We start from the raw sequence: 27,866 nt of genomic DNA, 5'->3' as shown, positions 1-27,866 counted from the left end.
CATTGCCAGACGGTGGCCCTCCCAATAACCTGCATCCTGTTCTTCATGACATCGACATTTAGTACAGGAGTCGACCCACACTAGCTCACCTCCAGGGATCACTTGGGTCCTAGAGGCATTCACGTAACAGTTGGGCCCTGGAGCCACAAAGAGAGAGATGATTAATGAAGCCCATTATCTGTAGATAAAGGTGAATTATTCAATTTTTTCCCCTATCCCATCTTAAAATACAAAGACAGCTATATAAGACAAGTGTAAACACTGTTGTTTTACTAAACCATTGTTTTGTCCCTAACCAGCCCGCAACACTAACTCAACCAATAATGTGAGTTTTGGGACGGGACTATCTGTTTGTCCAAACAATGGAAGATCTTGACTTGAGGGTCCCAACACAGTATTTGAAGGCCATACACATATGATATAAGATTTCTTCTGGTATGCACTGAACTTTGAAAAAATAAAAATAAATGAAGAGAAACTGAGTGTCAATATATTGAATTAACCAAAATTAATTGTGATTCCAGATTTTTTTTTTATTAAACAATAGTTGTTGAGGGGGTACATTAAAAATAAATAAATATATTTAGTTTATACCTTGTGCATATATTGTGTTTTTAGCATATAATTAAGTTGCTTTCTGGTCCATGTCAGAAAAGCCCCTCAAGTCTCTCTCCTGTTTTATCATCCGAATTGTAAAAATTTTAATTCAGACTGCTTAGAAAAGTAACAGATCACCTCTCCACAAAAAGCCACACAACTCTGCGTATCATTCATGTCTGTAGCACAAACTATGCTAGACAAGTTATGTGCAGAATTTAAATACTTAAGGTCAAGTGTTTTTGCAAAATCTCAGCAAGAACCACTAATTAGAAAGCCTTAGAGTGTAGATAATGGCACATTGCTTTTTTGTGTTTAATGTTTAAGATAAGGTTTTACTTTCATTTTAAAGTTACTTTAGATTAACTGAAAACTTAATTGAACATTTTCCAACACTGAGGCAATTTGTATCAACAAAAATGCAACCATTTGAGGAACTGATCATTTATCACATTGGTGAAGTATATGCTTTGATTTATGTGTGTTGTTTTGCCTGCCTTATCTTTAGTCTCTGTAAACACTATAATTGCCTTCATACTTCACAGTGTACAGAGAAAACAATATGGTGGAAGGTAAACTCATAAGGAGCGTTATCTTATTTCAGGTGCAGAGACCAGTGTAGCACATGGCCCGGCATCTGAACCTCCCCATCTGTTATTGAATGAGTTATATGAAGATATTACATACAGCATCATTACCAAAGACCAAACACAATTGTGCCCTCCATTTAGGCTATGTGTGGAGGCCATGAGAATGTGAGAACAAAGGCAATTGCATAGAAGTTTAATCAGCCTTACAGACATGGCAAAGTTTTCTTTTAAATTCTAATATAACCTTACCATCCATGCACTGAGGGCAGCATATCCCTTTCTGATAGACTGGATTAACACATGGTGGAGGGACACAGTCTGCTACCTGACAGTGGGCGATACCGTCGCTGTGACAGGTACAATGATGGCATGCTGAGGGCTGTAAATCAAGTGCAAATCATCAGTTGAAAATAGCTTATCAATTGATGCAATTCCATCAAAAGACATGTATTACTCTATTCTTTCAAAAGGCTTTTTAAACAACCAGCAGGACTATCAAATTGCTTGCTTGTATACATAATGCAGACATTTGATGATGTGCCAATCCAACACAGCATTTTAACATCCGATAATGTGAAGAATGTGATCAAATTCCACTCCCACACGGCTGTTTAAGTAGGAGCCACATTACCACCTGTGGCTCAGACAGTACTTGAGGGTGGGTTAAATGGACTGGAAGAAAATGATGTCAGCTCAGGCAAAGTGTATTCCTTGGAGTCTGTCAGAAGGCTTCAATTTTCCCCTCAGGGATTCCCCATTAGCCATAATAACCAAATCAAGGAGATAATGAAGCACATATAAGCCCGCTTCTTCCAAGCCTGTGCCACCAGAGATATTTCATTCTTCAATTCCTTAAACAGAGTATTAAATTGCCCTTTGTGATTCCAGTCTAGTGTGCATCAGATTTGTTCTTCACCTTGACTCAGAACAAAAGAAACCTACTGTATTAGCTTTTAACTTGCACAATGAATAAATATGCATAAGAATGGGTATGTAGGAATTGGCTCAAATCAAACAATTAACTTTCAGAAACAAAGGGCTACTTTTGTTCTGAGTTTATAAAAAAAAAAAAAAACCTCTAACGTAAATGACAAAGTGGCATAAATAGTGCTAATTTTGCTGTAGAAAATGTAATCAGTGATCTTAGACCTAAATAGGAATGTCTGTTACAGACAGATTTACTGAAGTGCTATTTCATCCGTTAATGAACGAATTGTTCTCCCTTTAAAGGAACACGCCGACTTTTAGGGACTTCAGCTTATTCACCGTATCCCCCAGAGTTAGATAAGTCCATACAGTATGTATACGGTTAGAAGATGGCTGTGTCTCATGTGACCTTGTTATTTGTACATGCTGTGACTATAAAAATCACAACATGTAAATAGGAAAATGTTGGCATTATTTTGTCATTTACTGGGAGCAGTATGCTAGCTGGAGCCATTTACCTCCAGTCTTTGTGCTAAGCTAGGCTAGCGGTGGGTGCGTCAGAAAGAGTTACGGCACGCACGGAGATGAAAAGGGTATGTATGGACTTATCTAACTCTGGGGGATACGGTGAATAAGATAAAGTCCCCAAAAGTCGGTGTGTTCCTTTAAGGAGCATTTCATTAGATTGACCTCAGGAGCTGAACATGTTGCACAAACATCCCCTTTCACTAAACAATGTGCTGATTTGAAAACGAAGAGTTGACTGACTCCAAATTTGCGTACCTACAGATTTCTCAGCACTGCAGATCCTTGTTAACAAACTCATTTAAATAAAGGATAATAAGACCTGTTTTGGTCAATTCAGTGTTTTATCGAATCGGTTCAGTGAACGATTTAATAACACCTTCAATCATCATTAAATACTCACCCTTTGCCACCTATTGGCGCACAGCCGTAACCTGCCAAAAGAGTCCCTGAGATTCATTAAAATCTCCACCACTAATGGAGACAATGTTAAAGGGATAGTTCACCCAAAAATTAACATTTTGTCATTACTTAATACTTACTCACCCTCAAGTTGTTCCAAACCTGTATGAGTTTGTTTCTTCTTTTCTGTTGAACACAAAAGAAGATATTTTGAATAATGTTGGTAACCACAGTTGACGGTAGCCATTGACTTCCATAGTAGGATAAAAAAATACTATGGAAGTCAATTGTTGCCGTGAACTGTCTGATCACCAACATTCTTCAAAATATCTTCTTTTGTGTTCAACAGAAGAAAGAAACTCAGGTTCGGAACAACATGAGGGTGAGTAAATGATGACAAATATTTGATTTTTTGGGTGAACTGTTCATTTAACTTTATCATTAGCCACGTGATGGCGCTACATATTCTGAATTTTCCTTTTGGGGCCATATCAAACCTTTGAAACAGTTATTATCACCGGGGGGGGGGGGGGGGGGGGATAATAGCTGAAACGTTAGGTGGCCTATGGAATTTTTAAACAAACATTGAAAAGCTTAGGGGCCCGTTCACTCATCTTAAAACAATTATTGGCATGGAATTAATGAGTAGCCTATTATTAAACTTTTATTTAGTCACTATGTTAAGGACTCGAAAAAGAGCAATTACAGCGAAAAATAGAAAGCATTCATACTTAAATCCATCAACTTAACAGTGTAAAAATATTGTAATTGTGTTACAAAAAATATTTCTTTCTTTCTATGTGACCCTTGTATGAAGAGTCTTACAGACACATTGAAGTTCACCTGAAAGTGTTGCCCCAGCTCGTAGACTTCTCCTCCGTACTCGCAGCCGATCTTCTCGCATATCGGGCAGCAGTCTTTCGGGTAATGGCTGACATGGATGCAGGCGGCAGGCAGGGATGCGCACTCAGTCCGCGCGCAGGCAGACCCGTCTGTTGTACATTCGCATTGGGTACAATGATCTGAGTCTAAAAAGTACCATTCGCCAACATAATAAACACTGCCGTTCGCCTCACAGGTCGTCTCTTGTTGTCCAGCGCCCGAGAAAGCCACAACACACTGGCCGCAGATCAACAGGGTAAGCAAGACATGAAGAAAACTCCCCGGGGAACCCCAGAGTACAGCCATGTCCATCACCGAAAACTTCTCAGTCCCAAAACAAGACTAGCAAATAAATGGATATAGCTATGCTATTTTCAATAACTTGCTATTGCACACGTCTTTTTAACTAATCTAGATAAAGTTTAAAATACGTTTCATGGTCAGAATGAGCTGTGCGCGCTTTGGATGCAGTTGCGCACAGGGAAGGTTTTACTCCTCCTGGGTTATGTTTCAATTTACACGTGACAGCCGAATACTAGAATATTGATAGGCTGTAGTAGTCATTCGCTTTTATTGCAGCTTATTGCAGCTTTTTGTGTCTATTGAGAGTTTAAACTGGTTATATTTGCTTTTCCTCAGCTCGTTTTATGCAGTTAACACTGTGCATTGTCCAATCTTTTTGCTATTACATACAGAGAATAATAACTTTTAGAAGGAACCACGTAACAGCGACACCACAAAATGCTTTGTTTCTACTCTAAATCAAGTTATACATTCTAATGAATAAAGATGGAAGGTTATTAAATTTTTTAATAGTCATGTTCATGACAATAGACCTTATTCACATCAGCACATTTAACATGAATGAAAACGGCTGTGAGGGATATATCTTCGGTGGGTTGTGCTGTTATTTGTGTCTTGGATTGTTTTGCTGATGAAACACTGCAAAAATATATTTCAGTAGCCTACTAGACAAAAAACTCCAGACAGCATGAGCTATGGAAAATTATATGCAATCAGGGAGCTATACACATACAAAATATAACTTTTTACTATGAAAAAGTTAATGCAAAATCCTACATTCAGGCATACAACTCTTAACAAATATTAAATATTAATATGATTAAATCACCGAACAGAAAAAAAGATGAGGCCATTTGTAATGTACACTAGGTCCGAACGGGTTAATAAAGATCACTATCACGAGTCCTTTAGCCAATCATTTGACTGCGCAAGTTTGTCTCCATAGGAACAGGAATGTTTACACTGATACAGGAAGCTACAATTGTTTTGGTGAGTATCCGCCAGTGGGGAATGTGCTTGTTCTAAAACTAATGTTTATGTTTGCACAAATGTAACGTTATGCCAGCTTAAATATGTATCCAATCATACTTGTTTCACTATCGTAAACGTTTAAAGTCACCAAATACTAGGTTAACGTGTCATTGCCAAAGTTAATTAATAAGGTCATAATTATTTACGCAATATGTTCGTTTATCATGCTCTTTCCCTTTGTAACGTTACAGTGCATCACTGCCGTTGAATGCTGTATGAGATTTTGAAATGTATGTAACAAGTTAGGGATGTATTTAATTTTTTATGTATTTATTTACAGCTATTTTGTCTTCAGTATGGACACACCGAATGCACTCCAGTGGTGAGCTTTTTGTGCTCAGCTCTGGAAATAGCGGCCCCATGGACAATTTCCAACGCCAACAATCTGTGTGGAATTTAGTGCAGGAAAATGTTCCCAGCTCTGAGCTTCCTGAGATCCGAGCAGTACTTGGAGATGCATTGATTGATACGTACGCTGAGTTGTATTCAGAGGTATGAGGCATATTTATGCATCAGCCTGTCTAGTAAGAGAACAGAATGTGATCGCTGAAACTAAGTAATTTTGTAATCTTTTATAAAATAACTGCAAAGCCCACACTACATAATTCATGTCTTCACCTATTAATGTTTAATACATACAGTACGTTAATTTATTTTTCTTTTGAAAGGCCAATGGAAACATCCCTTCAGGCGATGTCTACATATTTTTTATTTATTTAGATTTAATATTTACATTTAATGTTTAATATTATATTTATCTTGTATATCTTGTATAGCCAGTATAGCCTAACCCTGACGTGTAACTTTAAACCAGTTTTGAATTACAACTCCCAAGAGTGAATTATCTCAGTGCATGGAATGCAAACCTTATTTGAACAGATACAGGGACTGTTTCAGAGCTGACTCTTTCAAAGATAAATAGTCTTTCACAAACTGCATACGCAGTATACTCAGACAGCCATGTGCATATGGAAATAGTGGGTGGAAACTTGTCTATGGAAGACTTATTTGATTCCTCCTTACTCTGAACACTAAATAGGATTTATGACCTTCTGTTTAAAAACCCCTCTGCTGTTCATAAGGACTTCTGAGATTTTTTTTTAACATAGTAAGGCATACTAATGCCTCGAATGTGTTCAAGGGAATTGTATACACTTTCACTGCAAATAATGATTATGATAATGCATTGTCTTAGCAACTAAGGACCTATTTTGAACACCAGTAAAGTTTATAACTACTGTGCTGCAAAACAAAAATGCAAGGAACTTTGCTCTCCTAAGACTCTAGTTTTTCTGTCAATTTTCCTCTCTCACTTTGCCTTTGAGCTTGTCCTTGAGAACATTTTTCAGTACAAAGATGAAAGTCAATAAACAAGAAAAGAAACATGCTCTTTTGTATCAGAGTTTGCATTGAGGTCATTTTTAAGCCTGCATCCTCACAGAAATGTCTCTCCGGTGCCTGTGCACATCCTAAACCCCAGGTTCTACAGTGGAAATAAGAAGGAGCTGAAGTTATTTAGGCTTGAAGTTGGTTTTGTGCAGGCACAGCAGGATCAGAATTCTCAGGGAGCTGGTTTTACTCCGTCTTGCATTGCCTTCGACAAGCTTTGAAGTGTATTTTCAGAGTCCGAGGGAAACTTGAACGTCCCAAGACAGGTGTGGAGATTGGTAATAGAGTGCAGACATTGTTTGCCAGTGCCGTGACAGGCTTTCATTTCCCTCTCTGGCTTTTCACCTCACGTGGTGGAGCGTTTGTGAGAATAACACATGGATTTTCTTTTTTATATTCGCTGAAATTTTCAGTTTTTCATACCCATTTCAGAGATTAGAGACACTTGTGATGGGATGTTAACCAACTGGCTGCATTTCTCTAGTTGTAGAGCAGCTTGTAACATGGATTTGGAAAGTGCATTTCATACAAAGCTGAGCCAAATAGCACTCTTCTGTTAACGCTTTCCTCTGTTGACCTGTTTTAGGTGGAGATGTGGGAGAAGATTTGGCAGGAGCTCCATTACTCAGAGCAGGGCAGCAGGCCAGAAGCCCCTGTGTTCCCTCTGGCTGACCCCCCGGCTGTTAAAGAGTTGCTAAAAGCAGAGATTCAATTGTTGCTGCTCTCACTGAGGGAAAAAGCAGCCAGTCAGGGCAGGTGAGGAAGATACATGGTTATAATATTACTGCTATGCAACATGGATCCTCGACTGTTACACAACAGACATCAAGCCTCAAACATTATACCAACAGTTAACTTTAACAGTTATCAAAGCTAACAAAAATTAACATTAACTATCAGCTCTGACGTCTTGTTGATAGTCATAAACTTTATTAAAACCCACTCACTAGACATAAGCCATAAAATTTGCTTCAAATTCTGGCTGAGACAGATACACTGACATGAAAAACTAAAATAAATCATTTTAAATGTGACAAGTAAATTCCAGCATCACAATGTTACAGTGTACAACAGGATGATTTGTTAAAGATCACATTTAATTGTGTTATTCAGTAATTAGTGTTTTTAAAGCTTAATTTTAAGTGAGCTTGTTAGATGACGGCAAAGGGAATCTAAAAATCTAAAAATGACAGAAATGAGCATACACAATTAAATATCTAATATCGACTGATACCAATAAATTAAACATAGTTAAATCTGTCAAAAAACGATATTGTACCAAAATATCGTGCATCCTCGCAATAAAGTCATGGTTTGATGAACTATATTACTTATATTAACTCTAAATTGTAGTCATTTTTAAAATGAACATTTTCAATAGATTCCAACTGAAATGTTTCATCTGAAGATCTAGAACTCACTGTCGAGTCTCATCTGCGGGTGTCGTGATGTAATTGCTTTCCCTGACTTGACAAATGAATGTTCTGACCTTAATGGAGACCCGAAGTATTCTTTTCAACTGAATGGGAGTGAGTTCATAGGTCAGGGATTTGCTTTTGTAAAGTAGCATTGCTTTAAAAGAAATGCTTGCTGATAAATCATTGACTTTTAAAGCTTGGAGCAGCCATAGGAGCACATCACAAAAGAACTGCTTTAAATGAAATGAATCAGTTACGTCAGCAGTAAGGACTATGTCTGGTTTGTTTGACAGTTCATGTTCTGTTTGCTTTTAAATTTGTAGCTATTTATGATTACGTTTCAATTTGTTGCCTAGTGGCTTTTCTTTTTTAGGGTTCTTTGTTACTTTTTGTGGCTCCTTGCTTAATATAACAATGCACCGGGGAAGAAGATATTTACAGGTACCAGTCAGGCAGGAGGGGCGATTTTCTCTCAGCAACCAGCTAAACAGTGGAAAGAATGTCTTTACAAGGTCTTCTTTTGAAAGGTTTTTAATGTACTTTAACAAATTTTTTCAACAATAAAATTTCAATTCTGTCGATTTCATTGGTTAACTATTTACTATTTATTTACTATTTAAACTATTTATATTCCTTATAATCCTTCTCTCTTAGTAGACAAAAAGCTCTCTTTTCTGCCATGGCAAATCAGGAGCAGGTGTTTGGTGACTACCGGCAGAGTCCATCAGAGAAAACACTTTCATTCATTCCCAAATTGCTGAAACGAATTGGCTCTGTCACCCAGAAACAAATATTGCATATGAGCATTGGGGTGTAAACTTGTTTGGTTTCAATGTCAGTTTTTGTTTGTTACCAACTTCCTTTGGTGACATAATTTAGCTGCTGATCTGCTTTGAGGACAAATCTGGATTACTTCTCTTTCATATTGCTCCAGGTTTGGAGCTTTCCCGGCACCTGATGCTGGCCAAAGCAGGAAACCGTCGATTCAATGGCGTTTTTCGGGCTTTAACGTGGGCAAGAAAGCTTTTGAAAGGAATTCATTTAATGGATCTAGTTAGCGGCACTTGTTCCCCTCTCGGCCAATAGCCTCCCCTCCCTCCTGTGTGGTCTAAGTCCTTGTCTGCGTGATTTGTTGTGGCTGTATGGAGTCGAGCTGCACCTGTTTCTTTATGCTAGGTCTCCGTTTAATGGGCATTGAGAGAGAACCTTAGTTCATGCGTGAACTGCGAGCGGCTGAGACTTTAAAAGCCGACCAAAGGAAGGTTCTTAAATCTCTGGAGAGTGATACCACAACAATCGGCGCAGGAAGGCTGGAAAGAGAAAGTTGTGTGCACAGCGTATTTCACATGTAGGTAAATTACCAGTGCAGATGGAGGGGCGTTTTGAAAGAGCCTCTTATTTTCCTCTGATACATTGAGGGATTTTTCTTTTGTCCTCTTTTTGATGTGGCGGCTCCTCTGTGCCATCTTTGTTGGCAAGAGTATGTTCCTCCCTCCTCTGTGAACACTGCTAAGCTGCTTACTGATCTGTGCCCACAATGTAGCCTCTGTTCCTGTCAGTACATCCCCTCTATATGAGCAGAGCAGAGATGGGCGTTGGACCTCTGCTCGTAATGCAGGATTCGGTCAGAGATGCTTGTTAACGTCTTCTGGCTCTTTTTATCAGGCTACAAAAGCCTCACAAACATGCAAACTGTATCCTGTCAGTGTTTAAAAAGAAAGGGTGAAGATGTGAGCAACGATGGGCTGAAAGTGATACACAGCTTTACGTCTGAATAATGTCTTTGAGTGAGAAAGGACCATCTGTTTGCTTCATTTTTGTTGTATTTCTGGTTATTCAGAGGTTTAATGCATATACAGTACAGTTTAATGCAGTTACATGCATTTCCAAATGCAAACCTTTGTGCTTATTTACAATAACATTTCAAAGAGGTGTCCATGAACTGTAACATCAAGTCCAGGCTTGATTTATGGTTAGAAAACATGGCTGTGGATAAAAGGCCTTTGCTCCCTTGTTGTGTGTTGCCTTCATCCGCTCTCATGCACTCAGCAAGTCTGTTTTAAGATTACAGCAAGAACTGAGAGCGGCATTTTATTTATCACTAAAAACAACAGCATTCTGTTCTTATTATTGAGATGTTTTTTTTTCCTCATGTGTATATATATTAATAAATAATAACAATACCATATTGTGCAAATGCACCTTTTAATCCTTAAATAAATAAATAAATATATTATATAATGATATTTATTATCATTCTTATTATTGTTAGTTAGAAATTCCATACTATGTATAAGGTACTATTAACTTCTCCTAATAAATGGGGTGGTATTAAAAAAATGTGATCAGATTTTTTAATAAAGAAAATAATACTTTTTTCAGCACGGATGTATTAAATTGATCAAATTTACAGTTAATATATACAAAATATGTTTTAAATAAATGTTGTTTTTTTCAACTTTCTGTTCATCAAAGAAATGCTGAAGAAAATGCATCAAGGTTTCCACAAAAATATTAAGTAGCACAACTGTTGAAGCATGAAGCAACTTTCCCATTCGGCTGACATCACATAAGTTGCACAATGGTTGTATATTACTAAATGATTTCTGAAGGATCATGTGACACTGAAGACTGGAGAAATGGCTGCTGAAAATTCAGCTTTGCCATTACAGGAATAAATGACGGTAAATTAAAAACGGTATATGAAATTGTAATGATATTTTCCCAATATTGCTGTTTTTACTGAATTTTTGATCAAATAAATGCAGCCTTGATGAGACCCCAGACTTTTGAACGGTAGTGTATTTTTCTTTTTGTATTTTACCCCTAACTGTTTTTTTATAATACAAAACTTTCAGTTGTTCTATTTATTGTAATGTTGTACTGTTTAAAGGTGAGGTAAGCGATATTTCAAAAACGCTGTTGGATATTGTTGATATTTGAAATCAACCCAAACAAACACACCCCTCTCTTCATTGCTCAGCCTCCATAGCTCACCGACCAATCCAAACCGCCCTGCTCCGAGTCGGTCTCGAACCCTGATCGCTAGCATGCGAGGCAAGTGTACTAACAATGACGCTAAACACCACGTTCTCTAGCAGTCATCATCGCGACTCCAAGAGTGGATGTCTGTTTATCATAGCAGAAGTGCAACAAAATAATGCTTCACGAAAAAATGTGTTGTTAGTTGCCAACAGCACAGCAGCTTCAGACAAACAATGGCACTCAAACCCGGTGTTACCCAAGTGTGGAGCGGAATCAAAGCAACCTCCGCGTCTGTTTTCAGGCCTTCCCACTTGGGTCTCTCCAGCGCTGGAAAGCTTTTCTAATATTAACGCGGGTCCTAAAGCTCTTGCCCAGTCATAACCCTTCATTTTCCAGTGATTTCTTCTGAGCTTTTCTCTTTTGTATTGTATCAACTCTCTTTCTACAGTCTTTCTTCAAATCCACCGTCATACGCCCCCTAATGCTGATAGGCTACACACGTTTGTTGTTGTTTGTTCGTGTGTCGGTCCGACTAACTTCTAAACAGCGGTTTTCAAATATTGCTCACCCCACCTTTAAGGGCCAGACACCAAAAGCTATGAGTATGAGAATGATTTGCCTGACTTTCCCCACAGTACAACATCATTCTGCTGTATTAGTAGTTCTTTTGGTTGGGGATATGGGGCCTTGAATAAATAATGTGCCTTCCAAGAAAATTCTGAATTTTTTAAAGTTAGTAAATCAATTTTTCTAGATCAGTGTTTTCTAACTGTATTTGTTTAAGACACCCCATAGCTCCATCAGTAAGTCTCAAGAAATACCCCATCATTGAATCCAAACCAAAAGGTATTCCTCTTATCTGATATTTTTATGGATATCATTCAGCATCTTCATTCATTTTAGTGCACTTTTAAACCACAACAAAAAAATCAATACTGTGTGGAAAGAGACTCTCCAAACAGCTTTAATGAGATGAGATCTATTTAATGAGATCCCATTTTGTCTTTCACAGGTTTCTTGAGAAAGATCTAACTGCACATTTATTTATAAATTAAATCCAATTAAGTATACTTTACTTTTTTAGTTTAACAAGGCAAAATCCTGCTTGGGAATCACAGTAAAACTCTGCTAGCACTTTTCACTTTCATCATTCTGTCATTCTCACTGTCAATAAATGAGTGTGCGTGTGTGTCTCAGGGATGAAGAGGAGGTCATGGCCCTGTACAATCCTAGTGTGGTGAGTTACGCATTGAGCAGCAGTAGCACACAGAGACAGGGGAGTCCAGGCAGCTGGTGTGAAAAGAAATCACCTTCCAGACCCCCATCTAGCCAGAGCAAGATTGGAAGCAGGTCAGTGTTTCAAAATGATATACCCGTGAGTGTACTTCTACAAGACAGAAGTTGATGATATTGATTGGGTTAGTAAGTATTGAATAGCACTCTTTTTTTCAGGTCAGTCTCTAGCCTCTCGTCTCACTCCAGCTGTGAGGAAGAAATCAAGGCCTTAAGACACAAGTTAAACATCACCCATATAGATGAAGTCGTGACCCATCTCAGGTGAGGTGTATATCTGAGCAGTTATACGCACTGCTCCCTTTAAAGTACTCAATTCAGTTGCTCTACCCTTTAGAGTGAGTAAGGCAAAGTGATGCTTGTTTTTAAATGGAAGTCACACAGAGTGTGAGTACATGTTATTATAACTGAGGTTTGCTTTGAGCATATTATGAAAACTATGAAAAACACAAATTTCAGACCTAATTCCATGCATAACAAATGCAATTACTTTTTTATCAAGCAGATAATATTGGAATCATTTGTTTACACCCGAGGCAGTGTACATAACATAATGACTTTTTAGCCAGCAAGATTGTCCGTTTGCAGTTTGATCCAGTTGTGCAGTGAAGTTAATATTGTGGAACACACATTCCTCAGGGTAGATTTCTCCCTCCTTTGCTCAACATGTGCTCATACTGACTATGGATGCAGACCAGACATGCTCCTTCTTGTGCAAACATGCTGTTGTTAAATCAGAATGTTGGACTTCCTCACCTCTTTCCCTCTTTCCCTCTTTCCACGACTGCTCATGCTCATATACACTTTCATCTAGGATTATATTACTTACTGCTGGTTCTAAATTGGTGGCTACATTTCGATTTGGGGTTGTCTGTAAGCTCACACATACACTAACAGTCAAATGTAAATGTTTAATAATATTGAATTGTATGATTTTATTAGTTTTATTATTTATTATTATTATTTACTGGATATATATATATATATATATATATATATATATATATATATATATATATATATATATATATATATATATATATATATATGCATACACACAACCATGTACCGGTACTTTAAATGACTAATATAACCATCTCATACTATCACTATGTCATGGCACCACCTCAGTACATCTATTAAGGGATTCCCTCTTGAGTTCTCTCTCTCCTTAAGCCTCTCTTTCAGTACAAACTTTCTACTTTACGAACGCCTCTCTCAACCCCTTTACCACCCACCATTCTCTACCTCCCATCCTCTCCTTCTCTGCCAGGCATGTGTAACCCTCCACCGAGCTAAGAGGAATGCAAACAGTAAGTCCTGCTGAGTGTGGCAGCAGGGAACTGAGATAGAAGGAGGGGAGCGAGCAGTCCGATCTATCCCTCCATCAGAACAAAAGACCTCATTGTGAGCAAATGAATACTAGATCCCGACATATGTAAGATTCCTTGGCCTTAAAAGAAAAGTGAAGAGAGTTTAAGTGACTACAGTGCTTATGTAACAGAGAAGAAGTAGGCCAGTGTTCGCTTCCCCGCTGATCTGGAAAAGAGTTCATGGTGCAGCAGTTTGAGTCCAGCCCAGATAAAAACTCTTTTTGCTTAAACTTGTTTAAGTGATGCTGTGTTTTGTATGAAGTACTTAAATGAGAAGAGGTCTCCTATTTCTCGGAAACCCATAATGGCTCAGAATATGGACAGTTATTTATAGTTGCCATAATTATGTGTATCTTATTCTTGGTGCCACTTATGGTATTTTGTTTGTTTGATATATATTTTTCCCCATTACACTTCATGAGTGTTGATGTAGAATATATGCATATATGCACTTAATCCTTTAAAAAAGTAGGCCTTGTTTGATTGACAGGTCAGTCCTTACGGAAGAATCTGAAGCATTGAAAAGAGACGTGCGGGTCCTGCAGGTAAGGGCTCATTTTGACATTAAATACTGGTTTTGATTGCAACATCAATTTCAGGATTACTTTAATAACATGTTATGAATCTGGATCCAGAGGGTGGAGGAATCTTTTTTCTTTTTTTTCTATCTTTTCTAAGCGCACCTTTTTTTTTTATCTGCTGAGGCCAAACTCCATTATAGTTGCAGTCCGTAGCTTTTTTTTGGGTTAAAAATTATCCAAAATAAATTTGAGCAAGTACATAACCAGCCAGTGTTCAAAACTATCTGCTTGCCTTAGCTCGATTCAAAACGGTAAGCTTGTAATAATGTTTTTTATTCCAGTGTTACTGGTGGATTTCCGCAGGAAATTCGAGCATGTCTTTGCGTCATTACGTCACATCTGTACACATAAAGAAGGAGTCTCGGCTAGTAGGCTATATTGCTTGTGAGGATGTTGGAGGCGTAGATTTAGCCTTTTAGCCTTTTCTCACAGCACTTGATATAATTAAACTCATCAATTTGATGGCGGATCCAGAAAGGTTCAAACGACAATCACCAGTTACAACTGGAGATTCACCCGTTGTAAAACGCGAAAGTCTTCGGAGAAAAAAGAGACTGCAACCGGCCCATGCGAAAACAAGGATAATATCGGAAGGGCATTAAATGTAGTCAATCAATGCTGATGTTGTTAACATTAACAATTTGAGGACAAAGTATAATTTGCACGGTGACGTGATATGATAAGCAATCGTTAGATTAAATCGGTGCAATTTACTGCAATGCTTTTTCCCCCTTAGTTGGTCAGAACAAAAGTGGAGGTTACTTACTTGTTCAGACGACATTTTCCGGTGAAAATTCTTATGTTGGTCATACTTCCAAAAAGTAGAATCTGTGATTCCGAATGACAGTTTCCACACCGGCACGGTGATTGACAGCTGCACATTCTCCTCAAAACATTGGATTTTTGAAAACCGAGGCACAACGCACGTAAAGTTGATAATTCCGTGAATAACTGCAATTGCAGATTTCGAACAGAGATGGCGACAAAGAGGAAAAACTGCGGACTGCAGCTTTAACTCTTCTTTTGTGGTTTCTACAAAGAACAAAATGTATAGCTTTCAGATTGGTCAGTAATCAGATTTCCCGTATAAACTGCTGCAGTTTTTATTATTATTGTGAAATAAATATTGCAGACATAAAAGCAAGTTTCATCCCCATAAGACTAGTGAAGATAATATGATAGTTCCCAAAACCCAACTCTGAGTGTTCTAACACTGTGGAACTGCTCTTACAGATTAAACAAACTGCTTAATAACCATTTTTAATTATCTCAGTTTAGTGCAACTGAAATCTGCAGTGCAAATTTGTATTTGACTCTCTATTAGTTTCTACCTTTGAGAATAAGAGAATTGCCCTTATATTTGCTTACATGTAATTATAAGGAAAAAATGCAACACTTTACATTACTGTCCAAATTATACTGTAATTACCTACTATAGTCATTTCAAAAATTACTGCCATGATGCTACAGTGCTGTGAATGGTTGCTTGGATCAGTGCTAAGTTTCATCTAAAATGTAATTTATTTCAGTGATGAACTGAAAATGAATAGACTTAGTTTTAGCAATAACAATACCAGCTATGATGTTGGCAAATAGCTGCTATAGCTTTGAGTGGTTGCTATTGGGCGCTCCCAGGTATGACTTCTGTCCTTCAATGTTATGTCTGTGTTGTTTTGTTAGGGCCCAATCACTGAAAGTGTGCAGTATGCATTTTTTTTTTCAACATTTAAGGGGCTTTAGAGGCCCAGTCAAAAAACGTGCATATATCATGTATGTATGAAATCGGATACACATATAGCCTAGTTCTCATTGAGCTGAACACGTGGATGTGACTATTGCGAGTCACGGCCATTGTGCCACCAACTGGCAGCAGGAAGTGTGTCACTTAAAACAGGCTTTGAAATCAGCCGCTTATATTTACCTGAATTGCTGAATGCGGGGTCAGAATAATGTCAAGACATGGCAGATATAAATTAGATTTTTGATGTACACTGAAAAAAATGATTCATTGACTTAGTTGAATTTGCTAAAAAAAATTATGTTAATTGGTTCCACATAATTAATTTTAGCTACATTTAAACAAATGCATTACGTTGAACTAAGTTCAACTTAATGCATTAGTTAAAATGTAGCTAAAATCAATTGTGTGGAACCACTTACGATAAAAACATTTAGTAAATTCAATGAATTTACTGAAATCATTGAATTTACTAAAAAAAATTATCGTAAGTGGTTCCACACAATTGATTTTAGCTACATTTAAACAAATGCATTAAGCTGAACTTAGTTCAACGTAATGCATTTGTTTAAATGTAGCTAAAATCAATTATGTGGATCCAATTAACATAATTTTTTTTAGTAAATTCAACTAGTCAATGAATAATTTTTTTCAGTGTATTTACCTTCTATATTTACCCAATTTTCTAAAGCCATGGGGTGATGGTGGCGCCTGTGCTTGGGCCCGTCATCGCTGTCTGCTTATTTTTTTCAATATGAGGTATCAATCATGTGCCTTTTGAGGTTATTATAATATTTTGATGTTTATTCAGCATATTAAGCCTTAAGGTCCGAAAAATCTCATCCAAACTTTTTGCACGTTAAAAAATAAATACGACCTCATGTTATGTCAATCACATTTACACACTGCCTCTGAAACTTTCGTCTGTCATAAAAAAATTCGGATCCGGTTCAGTTTTCTGCGTTTTCCGCATCTGTAGCAAGCATTTTTAAGAGGTGTTTTGACAATTGAGAGACAGTAAATGACGAATACAAAAAAACGCATACGAAAATTTCGGACTCAGGGTGCAAGGACCTTTAATATGAACAATAAAAAGTGATTCTTTCCTTAGAAATAACAATGACAATATGCACTAATAACAATGTGTAATTATGAAAAACACCACTCATAAATTATACATTCAGTAGATAGTTTATTAGAATTACCCAGTGCTTGCTTAATAATTGCACCTTACATGAACACTCATGTAAAGTGTGAAATATAGAACAGTTGTTCCTTTTGATGTGTTGCATAAGCAGCTGGGAAATGGATAATCATGCATCAACTACCATAGAATGAGCATATGTTTTTTTAAATAATGGATCACAGAGCATTTCTATAGTATATGAATACAAATACGCTAAACTAGCCCATTAAGCTCTTTTTCCATCTATGCAGCCAAACACACAGTGTCACACTGATCTCCTCTCAGTCAGCCAGAGGAACTTAAGGTTTCTACTGTATATCCTTGCTTCACTCTCTCTTCTGTTAAAGTGCAGAGCTCAGCCACAGATGTGAGGCACTCTCAAGCAAATGAGAACGCCATTTGTTTTTGATTAACACACATATGCACACACTATTTGAAGCATTCTGTCCAAACATGCTGTACAAATGCACTTGTCCAAACTCCTGAACATACACAGTTGACATGCTGTACAAATGCACTCCACCACTCACTGTGAAATCTCATCCTGCTACATGTAACAATATACAGTGTTGAGCATCAAATATGTTGTGATTACGTCACGTCACACAGCAGTTTCACGTTTGGGCTAGACAGACAAAACTTGTTACATTGAACTGGGCCGATCCTAAAGGTCACTTAGACTGACAGGCTCATTCTTGACAGTGCCAGACTGGGATGTGTACTGTCACATACCATTAAATTTGATGGTGAAGAAATTAAACAGTTCCACTGGCATAGACTGTTTATTTTAATTAAATGATTGGTCTTTAAAGAGAAATGTATATAATCAGAACAGTGTTAATCAGAATATTAGTGCTAGCCAAGAATTGAATGTCTCATTGCAGCTGGGGCCTGCAATTGGGAGTCTCAGCACTAAGGGGGCCACAATTTAGGGTGGCTGAATTTTATTGAACCCTTTCATGCATGAATTATGACAATCTTCCTATGCTTTTTGATTGCTCTTAGGGCATGAACAACAAGATTTGATTACATTCTTTTTATTTTATTTTTTTACACATTTTTGAATATTGTCTTGGACAATGAGTCAAAGTCAAACAGCTGTGTTATTTTTTACTATCATTGAGATACTGTTATAGTTTTTGTTAATATTTTGAATTAGATTGTAATTTTAGATTTTATGTTTTCATTTTAATGTAGGTCATTTTGTTGTGTGCTTTGTCACTTTTATTAGTTTTTGTAAATATAGTTTTATTACTTTGTCTACATTAGTTTTTAGTTTATTTAAATTATTTTAGTGCTCCAACTTAAATTAAATGAAATTTAGTGCATTATTTCAAGTAATGATAAAGTTTATTTTTATTTTTATGGTTATGGTTTTAGTTTTAGTTGACCCTGTCCCATGCACAGACATCTGCTCATCTGAGGGAGTGTGGGAGAGGGCGTCCCTCCTCCCTCTGGTCTTAGATTTCAGTGTCCTGCCTCATAACTATGGCTTTGCTAATGCTATTTCTTTTCCAGCTGGCGTCTGGGGTTATACCGCTGCCCACAGACCACAGGGCTAAAATGAATAGTCTCCCGTACGCTGGCAGTGACAGTGCTCACCTCAGAGAGCTCTGTTTGTGTTTCATTTAAAAGGATGAGTGTATAATACATGTGCTGGGCAGTAAGCATGACTCTACATGAGTTATCAGTGACTGAACCGAGGCAGAAGGCAGATTGGTGTAATAATCGTACTCCGCTGCCATACGACAATGACGGCTAATGGAGATCCGTGGCTTTGCAACGAAAGCATGTGGATTGGAGTCCCGTTTTAAGAGCTTGAGACTCAGTGGAGCAGTGCTGTGGAATCATTTAGTGCAGTGTGAGCTCTGGGGCTGCATCAACACTTATGATGGTGGGGGCTTTTTTATGTGTCACTTTTTCCATTCTGAATCTGATTTATTTTTTTATTTTATTTTTTTTATCTGTAAAGCAATGTGGCAATTTATTCTTGATGCAGATACAAAGTTTCACATCATGAATTTTTGATTGAATCTTCACTCATAATGGCAAACAGACGAATAAAAAAAGTAAATCTACATACTGTAGAACATTTTGTTCGTTCGTGTTTTTAGTCAAACAGGAATTTTAACAATTACTGATGGAATATTTATATACTGCAGTTCAAAAGTTTGGAGTTGGTAAGATTTTTTAAATGATTTTGAAAGAAGTCTCTTCTACTCACTAAGGCTGCATTTATTTTATCAAAAATAAACAGTAATTTAAAAAAAAAAAAATTTTGATAATTTTAAAATGTAATTTGTTCATTTGATGGCAAGTCAGCATCATTATTACTCCAGTCTTCAGTGTAACATGATCCTTCAGAAATCATTTTAATATGCTAAATTTGCTGCTCAAGTAACATTTCTTATTATTATCAACGTTGAAAGCAGTTGTGCTGCTTAATATTTTTGTGGTTTTAAAAAAACAGCAGGTCCCTCTGCTTAAAAAAAATCTTACACCAGACTAAGATGGTTTGTTGGTCTTTGCTGGTGGTCTGTTGGCTGGGTTTAAAAGTGTTTTTTCTTTTTTTTTCTTTTTTTTCACCAGGTCAGATACCAGGCTAACTGAGCACGCAGCTAAACACCAGCTTGGCCAGGCTGGAAGACCTTAAACTATAGCTGAGGCCAGCAAACAAGTTTAGACTGGTCTAATAGGGGGTTTCGGCCAGAATATTGATCACAAATGCCATAGAATTGTGTCTATTAGAGTGATATGCTAGTATAAACATATACAACAAAGATGATTTGGTAAACATCCGCAGCATTACACTTTAAAATGAAGTTTTATTTGCAGTGAGACCATAGAAGAACCATTCTGGTTTCAACAAAGAACCTTTCAGTGAACAGTTCTTAAAAGAACCATTTGTGACCCTGGATCACAAAACCAGTCACAAGTCGTACGGGTATATTTGTGGCAAAAGCCAACAATACATTGGGTCAAAATTATTGATTTTTCTTTTATGCCAAAAATCATTAGGATATTAAGTAAAGATCATGTTCCATGAAGATATATTGTAAATTTCCTACTCTAAGTATATGAAACATTTATTTTTTGTGAGTGAATGCAGCACAATCGCTAACATAAATGGACAACTTTAAAGGCGATTTTCTCAATGTTTCGATTTTTTTGCACCCTCAGATTCCAGATGTTCAAATAGTTGTATCTCTGCCAAATACTGTCATATACAGACAAACCATACATCAATTGAAAGCTTATTTATTCATATTTCAGATGATGTATAAATCTCAATTAAAAAAAAAATCAATTTCATGACCTATGTGACTGGTTTTGTGGTCCAGGGTCGCAATTTTTAATGTTTGAAAGAACTTTTCCCCCCCACTATAAAGAACCTTTTGTGGAACTGAAACGTCCCATGGATGTTGAGGGTTCTTCATGATGGAACCATCAATGGCAATAAAGAACTTTTATTTTTAAGAGTGTACATTTGGAGACAAACACTGCCGGAAAAATCTCTGCCATAAAGCTTAGTTGAGAGAGTGAAAGTATAATGGTGTTGAAATCCTTTGGCTTCATTGATGTTTTATCACAGGAAAACCTTGAGACTGAGAGAGCCAGTACCCAGACAGAACATGTCTCTCCAGAACCCACCCTAGCAGGTATGTGGTTATTCATCTTCACAAAAAGATTCTGTTTTCATGCACCTTTGTATCAGACAAAAGCCTACTGGCAAACTGAAATAATACAAGACTGTGTAGCTCTTGAGGAGTTTTTGTCCATATAGGTAATTTGTCTATATATAAATTCAACTGTTGAGCATATTTTTTCCTAATAAACATTGCATCATAATGATCATTAAACTATTTTATTTAAAATCTGTAAATGTCTCCAAATGTGAAGTGGCCTTTTGAATAGTGTATCACCACCATCTAGTGGTTCACTCCTAAATCTTATGTACACTTTTCCTCTTTGTTTTGTTTTTTTTGGGCTGATGAAAGTGTGTAAAAACAAGTGTATCAGCTAGTGTGTAATGCAGTTTGTTCTTTTTATTGTACATACAACTCGTTCATAAAAATAAAGCAGCTAAATTAGTAACTCTGCAGTCTCAAATAAAGAAAAAAATTTGATAAAAATGTAGACTGCTTAACACTGATTTCTTGTTTTCTCTGCTGGCTTTCAGAGCTCAAAGAGGAACGGAGAATCATTCACAGGGATCTGAACGTCACGAGTTTAATAAACTGCTCCTACAACACAATAAATCAGAGCACCAGAAACAGAAACCCACAAATCCATGCAAGGTCAGATCACCTTTCCAAAATAATGCTTTGTATATGACTTGATGCACAGTCATCCAGAGGTGGACAGTAACAAAGTACATTTACCTGAGTACTGTACTTAAGTATCTGTACTTTACTTGAGTATTATTGTTTCTGGAAACTTTTTACTTCAACCTCACTACATTTGAAAGACAAATATAATACTTTTTTCTCCACTACATTTCTGTCAAGGTCCTTGAGTAGAAAGTAGCAATGTCAGTCAGGGGATGATTTTAGGTGCAGGGGTTTTTGCATTTTGGTTGGAAATGAAAGTCGGGTTGACGTCAACATCCTACGTTGGATTTTGTTTGGAAATGAAAGTCGGGTTGACGTCAGAACCCGACTGATGTTGGTTTCTGTCGTCAACCTGATTTTCATTTTCAACCGCAATACAACGTCTGTCCAGCGTTGGAGATTAACGCCAATCTGACATTGGATTCTGACATCAACCTGATTTTCATTTTCATCACTGGGTTTGGTCTTCTAAATGTGAATTTTGTCATTGTTTTGGAGCACACTAGCTTATAGATAACAGTAAGGCTAACATATTCATACTAAAAGCCAAACAACTTTAAATAGGGCACTATTTGAGGGAACAGCCATTTGGGTGTCCAAAACCATTGTAGACATTATGGAGTGCACTTATTGAATGTGTTCTAGAAATAAATTTGATATTGATATGAGGGTAGGTAGGCAGGTATAGATTCAGAGGCATAAGGTAGCCTACTGTAAGTATTACATACAACAATGCAACAATAATAAAAGAATGCATTGACATTTACGTTTTACTTTTAAAAGCGAGTAGCCTACTTCTGTACTTTTACTTAAGTAAAAATCGGTCTTTATTATTTGGACTTGTAACAAGAGTAATATTTGACCAGTAGTATCTGTACTTTTACTCAAGTAAGGAAGTTGTGTACTTTGTCCACCTCTGCAGTCATGTAGTTGATCCAAGGTTCTTCTGGCATAAATGTAGTATGTTTTTTAAAGGGAGATGAGTGGTCTAGCTCTGTCTGCAAATGATTCAAAAAGACCAAAACCATCAAACGCAACAGTTCCCCATTTGAAACCATGTCCGCCCAGAGACACAAACCACATCAGGAGCGATGTACCACTAATAAGCTCTTCAAGTGCTGAATCCGCAAGCCCTACTTCTGCTTTGGAACATGGGGACAAAGGTTGCAAGTACAGAGGAAATTCAGTAAGAGCTTCAGCATGCAGACTGGTGCCAGCAGCCACAGTCAGAGCATCAGGATCCGTCAAAGACTTCCTCCTAAAGATGGAGGTGACCAGAAACGGTGAACACCTCCAGCCCACCCCTCCTGCAGTGCAGAGAACAGCCAACAGGGGGCAGAGGGGGAACAGACACCTGAGCGTTCCTCAGCCCAACAGCCTGCTCTCTTCTCTTTGACAACAGGAAAAACCATGTCCCTTACCCATAGGAATAAAACACAAACCACAAGTTGATCTTTAAAATAAACTTTATTTACCATTTCAAATTGAACAGTTTAAGATATACAGCTGACATGACTAAGACAATTTCAATGCAGTTTGGCCCTAAAATGGAAAAGACATGGTTAGATATGTTTGATAAAGTACTGAGCTCATGTCATTAATGTGCTTGTCTTTTACTTCACTGTTTTTATATTGCCATGAGCACACAAGTACACACACACACACACACACACACACACACACACACACTATTGTGATGACATCTCTTCTTTTAGGATACAGGACATGGGAGAGTCATGGGTTTTATTTTTTGCAGTTATGTATTATTTTCTGTTGCTTTCAAACACGTATATATTTTTAAAGTGCTGTAACAACATTAAAATACATGATGCTGTTTTGAATACACACTTCGGTAAGCAAGCGAAAGAATTCAGTTTCATTTGAGATACAGTATGCTGATTCTGTTTATAGCTTACTTTATACAGCCACAGAATTGTGCTCAAGAGTTATTTCCATCTAGAACCTAGAGGTATTTATGTGCATATATTTTTGTTTTGCTCATTATAAACACAGCCCCGTCATGTCATTTGAAGGTGTATTCCATCACAGTTAATTTACAAACTAATTGTTGCCTCATTATTGAGAGCAAAGTCAAATTAGGAGTAAAGTCCAAGTAAAAGTTTTCGGTTCTTCTTAGAAACACATTTTTCGCTTCCCAATAGCAGATTGACATGACGTATTAATATACCAAAATAAAATTTCCATAACATTAATTCAGTTTTTATCATTTTTCAAATGCATTTTGAAATTATTCAAAGATCAGCATACAGGTTAAAACGTTCTTTCCAGGCAATCAAATGTGCTTTCTCCATTTCTTTTTACATTGTGCAGGATACATGAAACTGTGAATGAAATTGACAGAAATGTTCTTAAAGGGTTTTGCAGCACTACAAATACACTTACAATACTGAGATGAAGATATAACATTGTTGGCTTTAGACTGTGTCCTTTCTCGTCAATAAACGATTTCTGTTTGACCAGACGCTTGTTCAAAAAGCATTATTTTTTTTTCAAGTTTCAGTCCAAAGCCTTTGTTTGGCAATGTGTTTGAGTTGAGATCAGCTGGCTTGAGGAGGTTTAGGGGGGAACAAATGTAGTGTCACAGAATATAGCTAAAAAATATTACAACTGATGATAAAATACAGTTTTAGTACTATAAAAATAAAAAGGAAAAATCTCTTAGAAAGGTAGATTTCTGTTAAATGGCAAAAACAGATCATTACATACTGATTAAAATTACTGTACGACATCAATAGTGACGGAACGTCCACTACACATAACATTAGCTACGTTACCATAAGAAATAAAGTAAAAACAACTAAAAATAAACCCCACTACAGCAACCCACCCTGATAAAAACAGATAACACAAACATCAGTTGAATTTTTGTCTTTTTTTTACATTACTGTACATCGGAGAGAGAGAGAGAGAGAGAGGACTAGAGGTGTGGAACAGTGCAAGAACGGCACTGATGCATAACATGTCTACTGTTATATAAAGAGTTTGCATGTCAAGGTCTGTTCACATTGCAGTACCTAGAGACAGACACATGGTCTTCATGCCACGTTCAAGGTCTGAGGACCACACATCAGACAAATGAGAGGACTTCAAGCTTGTGCATTCACATTTGCGACAGCGATTAATCATACAGTAGCTACCGTGTACGTAGCCAGCTAAAGTGAACCAGTAAATAAAAGTGCTGTTAGTCTCACGACACCTAAACTGCTGCTCTAATCTGTCTAACAGAGGAAAAGCTAGAGTCTGTGACTTGCATGTATGGTTGTGCTATTAGCTCACAAAGACCAATGAAACTCTAACTACTCCCCTGAGTGTCCGATATCTCCTGTTAGGCAGCAGGGTTACTTTTATTCTTGTTGCATCTCTTTTTTTTTTTCTTCTTTTTTTCTAACTTTTTAAAGTTAGATTGTATTTTATATATTTTTGGATAAAATCTTGAATATAGGCTATACATATAGGTATATAGACAACCTTACCTTCATGCAGAGATTAATACAATGTACATATAACAATGATCTCTAGACTATTATGCCATCAGGTTTTGAACACTGACTTTATCTGTGACCTGCTCCATCATTTTGAGTCGGTGTCAGAATTTTTTTTTTTTTTAAATATCTTCATTTGTGGTTCAAAGATGAATGAAAGTCTTACGGGTCTGGAACGACATGAGGGTAAGGATGAACTAAACTTTTAAGGTATATTTCCACCAAGAACAAAATGTAGAAGTATTCAGATGGTGAGCAGAAAAAATACTGAATAGGATGAACAAGGAGGAAATTTACTCCAGTACTATAGATGGGGCCATTCACTGGCTTCTCAGACATTTTTTGAGAAGTTTTTTAACATGTCGGCCCATGAAGTGACCCATTCCATGTAAAAAAAAAAGAAAGAAAGAAAGAAAAAGAAATACTATGAATTACTAAAAATGGTTTGCTATTATTAGTCTACGGGCTTCACTGGAGTCTTCGCATTTAAACATATTATTCTAAAGTATTATTCATTTCTTTGTCTTCCCTCTACAATAACTAGTAGTAAAAGAGGAAGAAATGATCCGTGTTGCCGTCTGAACTGAGGCAACTGCAGCGATCTGCAAAACGACATTTGTTTAAATTTCATAACAAAATGAAGCTATTTCAAAGCTGAAACTTTGTATGTATTGTTCGTATTTGTCGACTCAAAATGACAGAAGCAGCACGTCACATACGTATTGCGTTTCTCCATGCACAACGCAAAAGAGAAATACCAATACTACTTTGACTTAACTATACACAGCGATTCGCCGTTTCATCAGAAGTCTCAATACGTGATGCGTCGGCACATTAGCAGCTACCTTGCCAGAATCCCTGTTGAAAAGGCATCAGGCAACATCCCAGACAAATTCACAGTGTGACCAGGACTCTCTATCCAAGTACATGTGCCACTTCAACCGTATGCATCCTAAGTAGTCCTAAGTAATCATTTTGATACGTCACTGGAATGATATATGATAAGCAGCATCTAGCCATACCAACTACCAAACTCTCAATCTGAGTATCTCCCTCCCTATTGCCAACAAAAACAGAACAAATCAAACACACCTAATATGCTGTGGTTTCTATTTTAAAAGTCAGATAGTTTGACCTTTTATGTCTCGCAAGACTATTTAATGTTATTCACAATAATACAAAGGAAAAACTGCTGACTACCCAAGAATTACACTAACTACAGTGATTGTGACTGATGCTACGTTTACCTCTGATCGTTCAGCATTATTCAAAAACACAACTGCTTGGCTCAGCACAGCCAGATGCCTTTAAATGAACATACACACCAGTTCAAGTCTCTTAACACGCGTACACAACATAAAATTACACACAAACATACCAGCTAAATCATCAGAATACAAAGGTCTGTGCACATGTTTTTGGTAACATGCCTCCTTTTCTGTGAAGAGCAGGGTTAGTGTGCATACTACAGTACTGAATCTAATGAGGAACTAGCTGCTTCTGGTTATCGCACACGTGATCCCCTCGCTCAGGAGATGCCTCGGCTCGAGATGCCTGGAAGACTAGACAGATTTGGCATTTCATGTGGAAGTTCCTACATGAAAATCCCTCTCCTTCATGTCAAACACTCAACATCAGCAATAAATCATCTCAAGGTAATGGAAAATGCTTCACAAAAAAGCAAATTGTGTGTAACCCTGAGAATTGGCTTGAGAAGTTATTTGCCTCGGTCCAGATACCTCAGTCAGTAAGAGATTAAGACCAAATATCCTTTGTTTTGTAGTTTTGCTCTCGCTTAAAAGGGTAATAGAGTGGATATTCTCTTGGCCTATTCTTATTTATCGGTATCAGCCAGTCTACTTGGACGATTAACGAAAGTTTAGCTCCAAAACCTGCCGGGAGTCTAGTCAATGGACAATAGACATGTCCTGGTTTGTATATTTAAGCGAATTTTGAGTTAATACAGTGTTAAAAGGTCATTTTATTTAACATGTATTATATCATATACTGGCATTATATTAACCATTGGCCACCCTACTCTCAGACATCAGCATTGGCCATTGAAAAACCCATATTGGCTTGTGAATGGGAAGGTTCCCAAACAAGACAATAGGTACAAAACAGAAACTGAAAATAACACTCCCCTTAACAGTGGCATTTTAACATTGCCACAAAGAATATTTGGTCTTCAGCTTTTAAACCTGACCAGCACTGCCGCCACTATACACACACACACACACACACACACACACAAACACAAGCCAAATCCCACTGTAGCTCCTGTTGCCGCTACAGTCACATCTCCGGACTATTCAACACAGAGTGAAAATATTGTACAATGCGCTATATACACACTGCGTGTATGCAAACACCTCCTGTATATGAACATGTTTGTTTTTTTTCTTTAAAAAAACTGCAGTATTAAATTATGTGAACAAAAAGAAAAAGGTTTTGGATGACAACCAATTTCTCTAGAGGTTAGATTTCATAAAGCCCTTACAATATGTAAAGGTCTCCAGCGAGAGTGGCCTGTCCCGCAGTGTGGGAATGGGAACCGTCCTGGGGGGAAGGTGTGGAGGGGCTCCTCTATGCGCTGGGTGTGGGGTTCAGTGTGGAGCCGTTGCTTCCTGGGATGGTCATACCGATCTCATCCTCTTTCTCCTTGAGTTTCTCTTTCCCCTCATCCTTCAGCTCTTCTTTGAGAGGGCACACCTCCACAGATTCAGGGCCCGTGGTGGCGTATCGTCCCTTGCGGTGCTCCTGGAGAGCAGGGCCCCAGTCCAGGTCAGGCTTCAAGGAGTTCTTCAAACG

At 37.4% G+C, this 27,866-nt stretch overlaps 2 protein-coding genes across 6 annotated transcripts in view; one reads left to right on the top strand and one right to left on the bottom strand.

Moving 5' to 3' along the window:
• Nucleotides 1–3,890: 3,890 nt before the first annotated feature.
• ccdc24 (coiled-coil domain containing 24) lies at nt 3,891–25,165 on the top strand. 2 transcript variants are annotated; one of them, XM_079876226.1, is made up of 10 exons: nt 3,891–4,179; nt 5,173–5,216; nt 5,539–5,750; nt 7,234–7,403; nt 12,248–12,400; nt 12,503–12,607; nt 14,207–14,261; nt 20,814–20,880; nt 21,402–21,519; nt 22,528–25,165. In XM_079876226.1, the coding sequence occupies exons 1-10, from the start codon at nt 4,001–4,003 to the stop codon at nt 22,946–22,948; spliced, it is 1,524 nt and encodes a 507-aa protein (XP_079732352.1). In that variant the 5' UTR covers nt 3,891–4,000; the 3' UTR covers nt 22,949–25,165. The 2 variants fall into 2 exon arrangements, with proteins under 2 accessions (XP_079732352.1, XP_079732353.1); XM_079876227.1 differs by lacking the exons at nt 3,891–4,179; nt 5,173–5,216 and adding an exon at nt 5,235–5,277.
• The window catches only part of slc6a9 (solute carrier family 6 member 9), a gene marked incomplete at its 3' end in the record, with an annotated part of 53,956 nt that continues 51,085 nt past the window's right edge, over nt 24,996–27,866 (bottom strand). For 3 of the 4 annotated variants that reach the window (XM_079876224.1, XM_079876223.1, XM_079876222.1), the window contains one exon: nt 24,996–27,866. In XM_079876224.1, the coding sequence (XP_079732350.1) occupies nt 27,642–27,866 (225 nt within the window). The other variant, XM_079876225.1, reaches the window with a different exon arrangement.

The sequence above is a fragment of the Squalius cephalus genome (assembly GCF_949319135.1).
Source record: "Squalius cephalus genome assembly, chromosome: 7".
In the NCBI taxonomy this organism is placed as follows: domain Eukaryota; kingdom Metazoa; phylum Chordata; class Actinopteri; order Cypriniformes; family Leuciscidae; genus Squalius; species Squalius cephalus.
Note: the sequence above shows the minus strand (reverse complement) of the source record. Positions and strands in the feature narration are given on the sequence as shown.

Bases quoted from the DNA above. Each gene is read 5' to 3' on its own strand.
- ccdc24 (XM_079876226.1), top strand. From the start codon at position 4,001: ATGCGCACTCAGTCCGCGCGCAGGCAGACCCGTCTGTTGTACATTCGC. The intron at 5,217-5,538 runs GTGAGTATCCGC...ATTTATTTACAG, and splicing joins AGGAAGCTACAATTGTTTTG to CTATTTTGTCTTCAGTATGG. The intron at 20,881-21,401 runs GTATGTGGTTAT...GCTGGCTTTCAG, and splicing joins TCCAGAACCCACCCTAGCAG to AGCTCAAAGAGGAACGGAGA.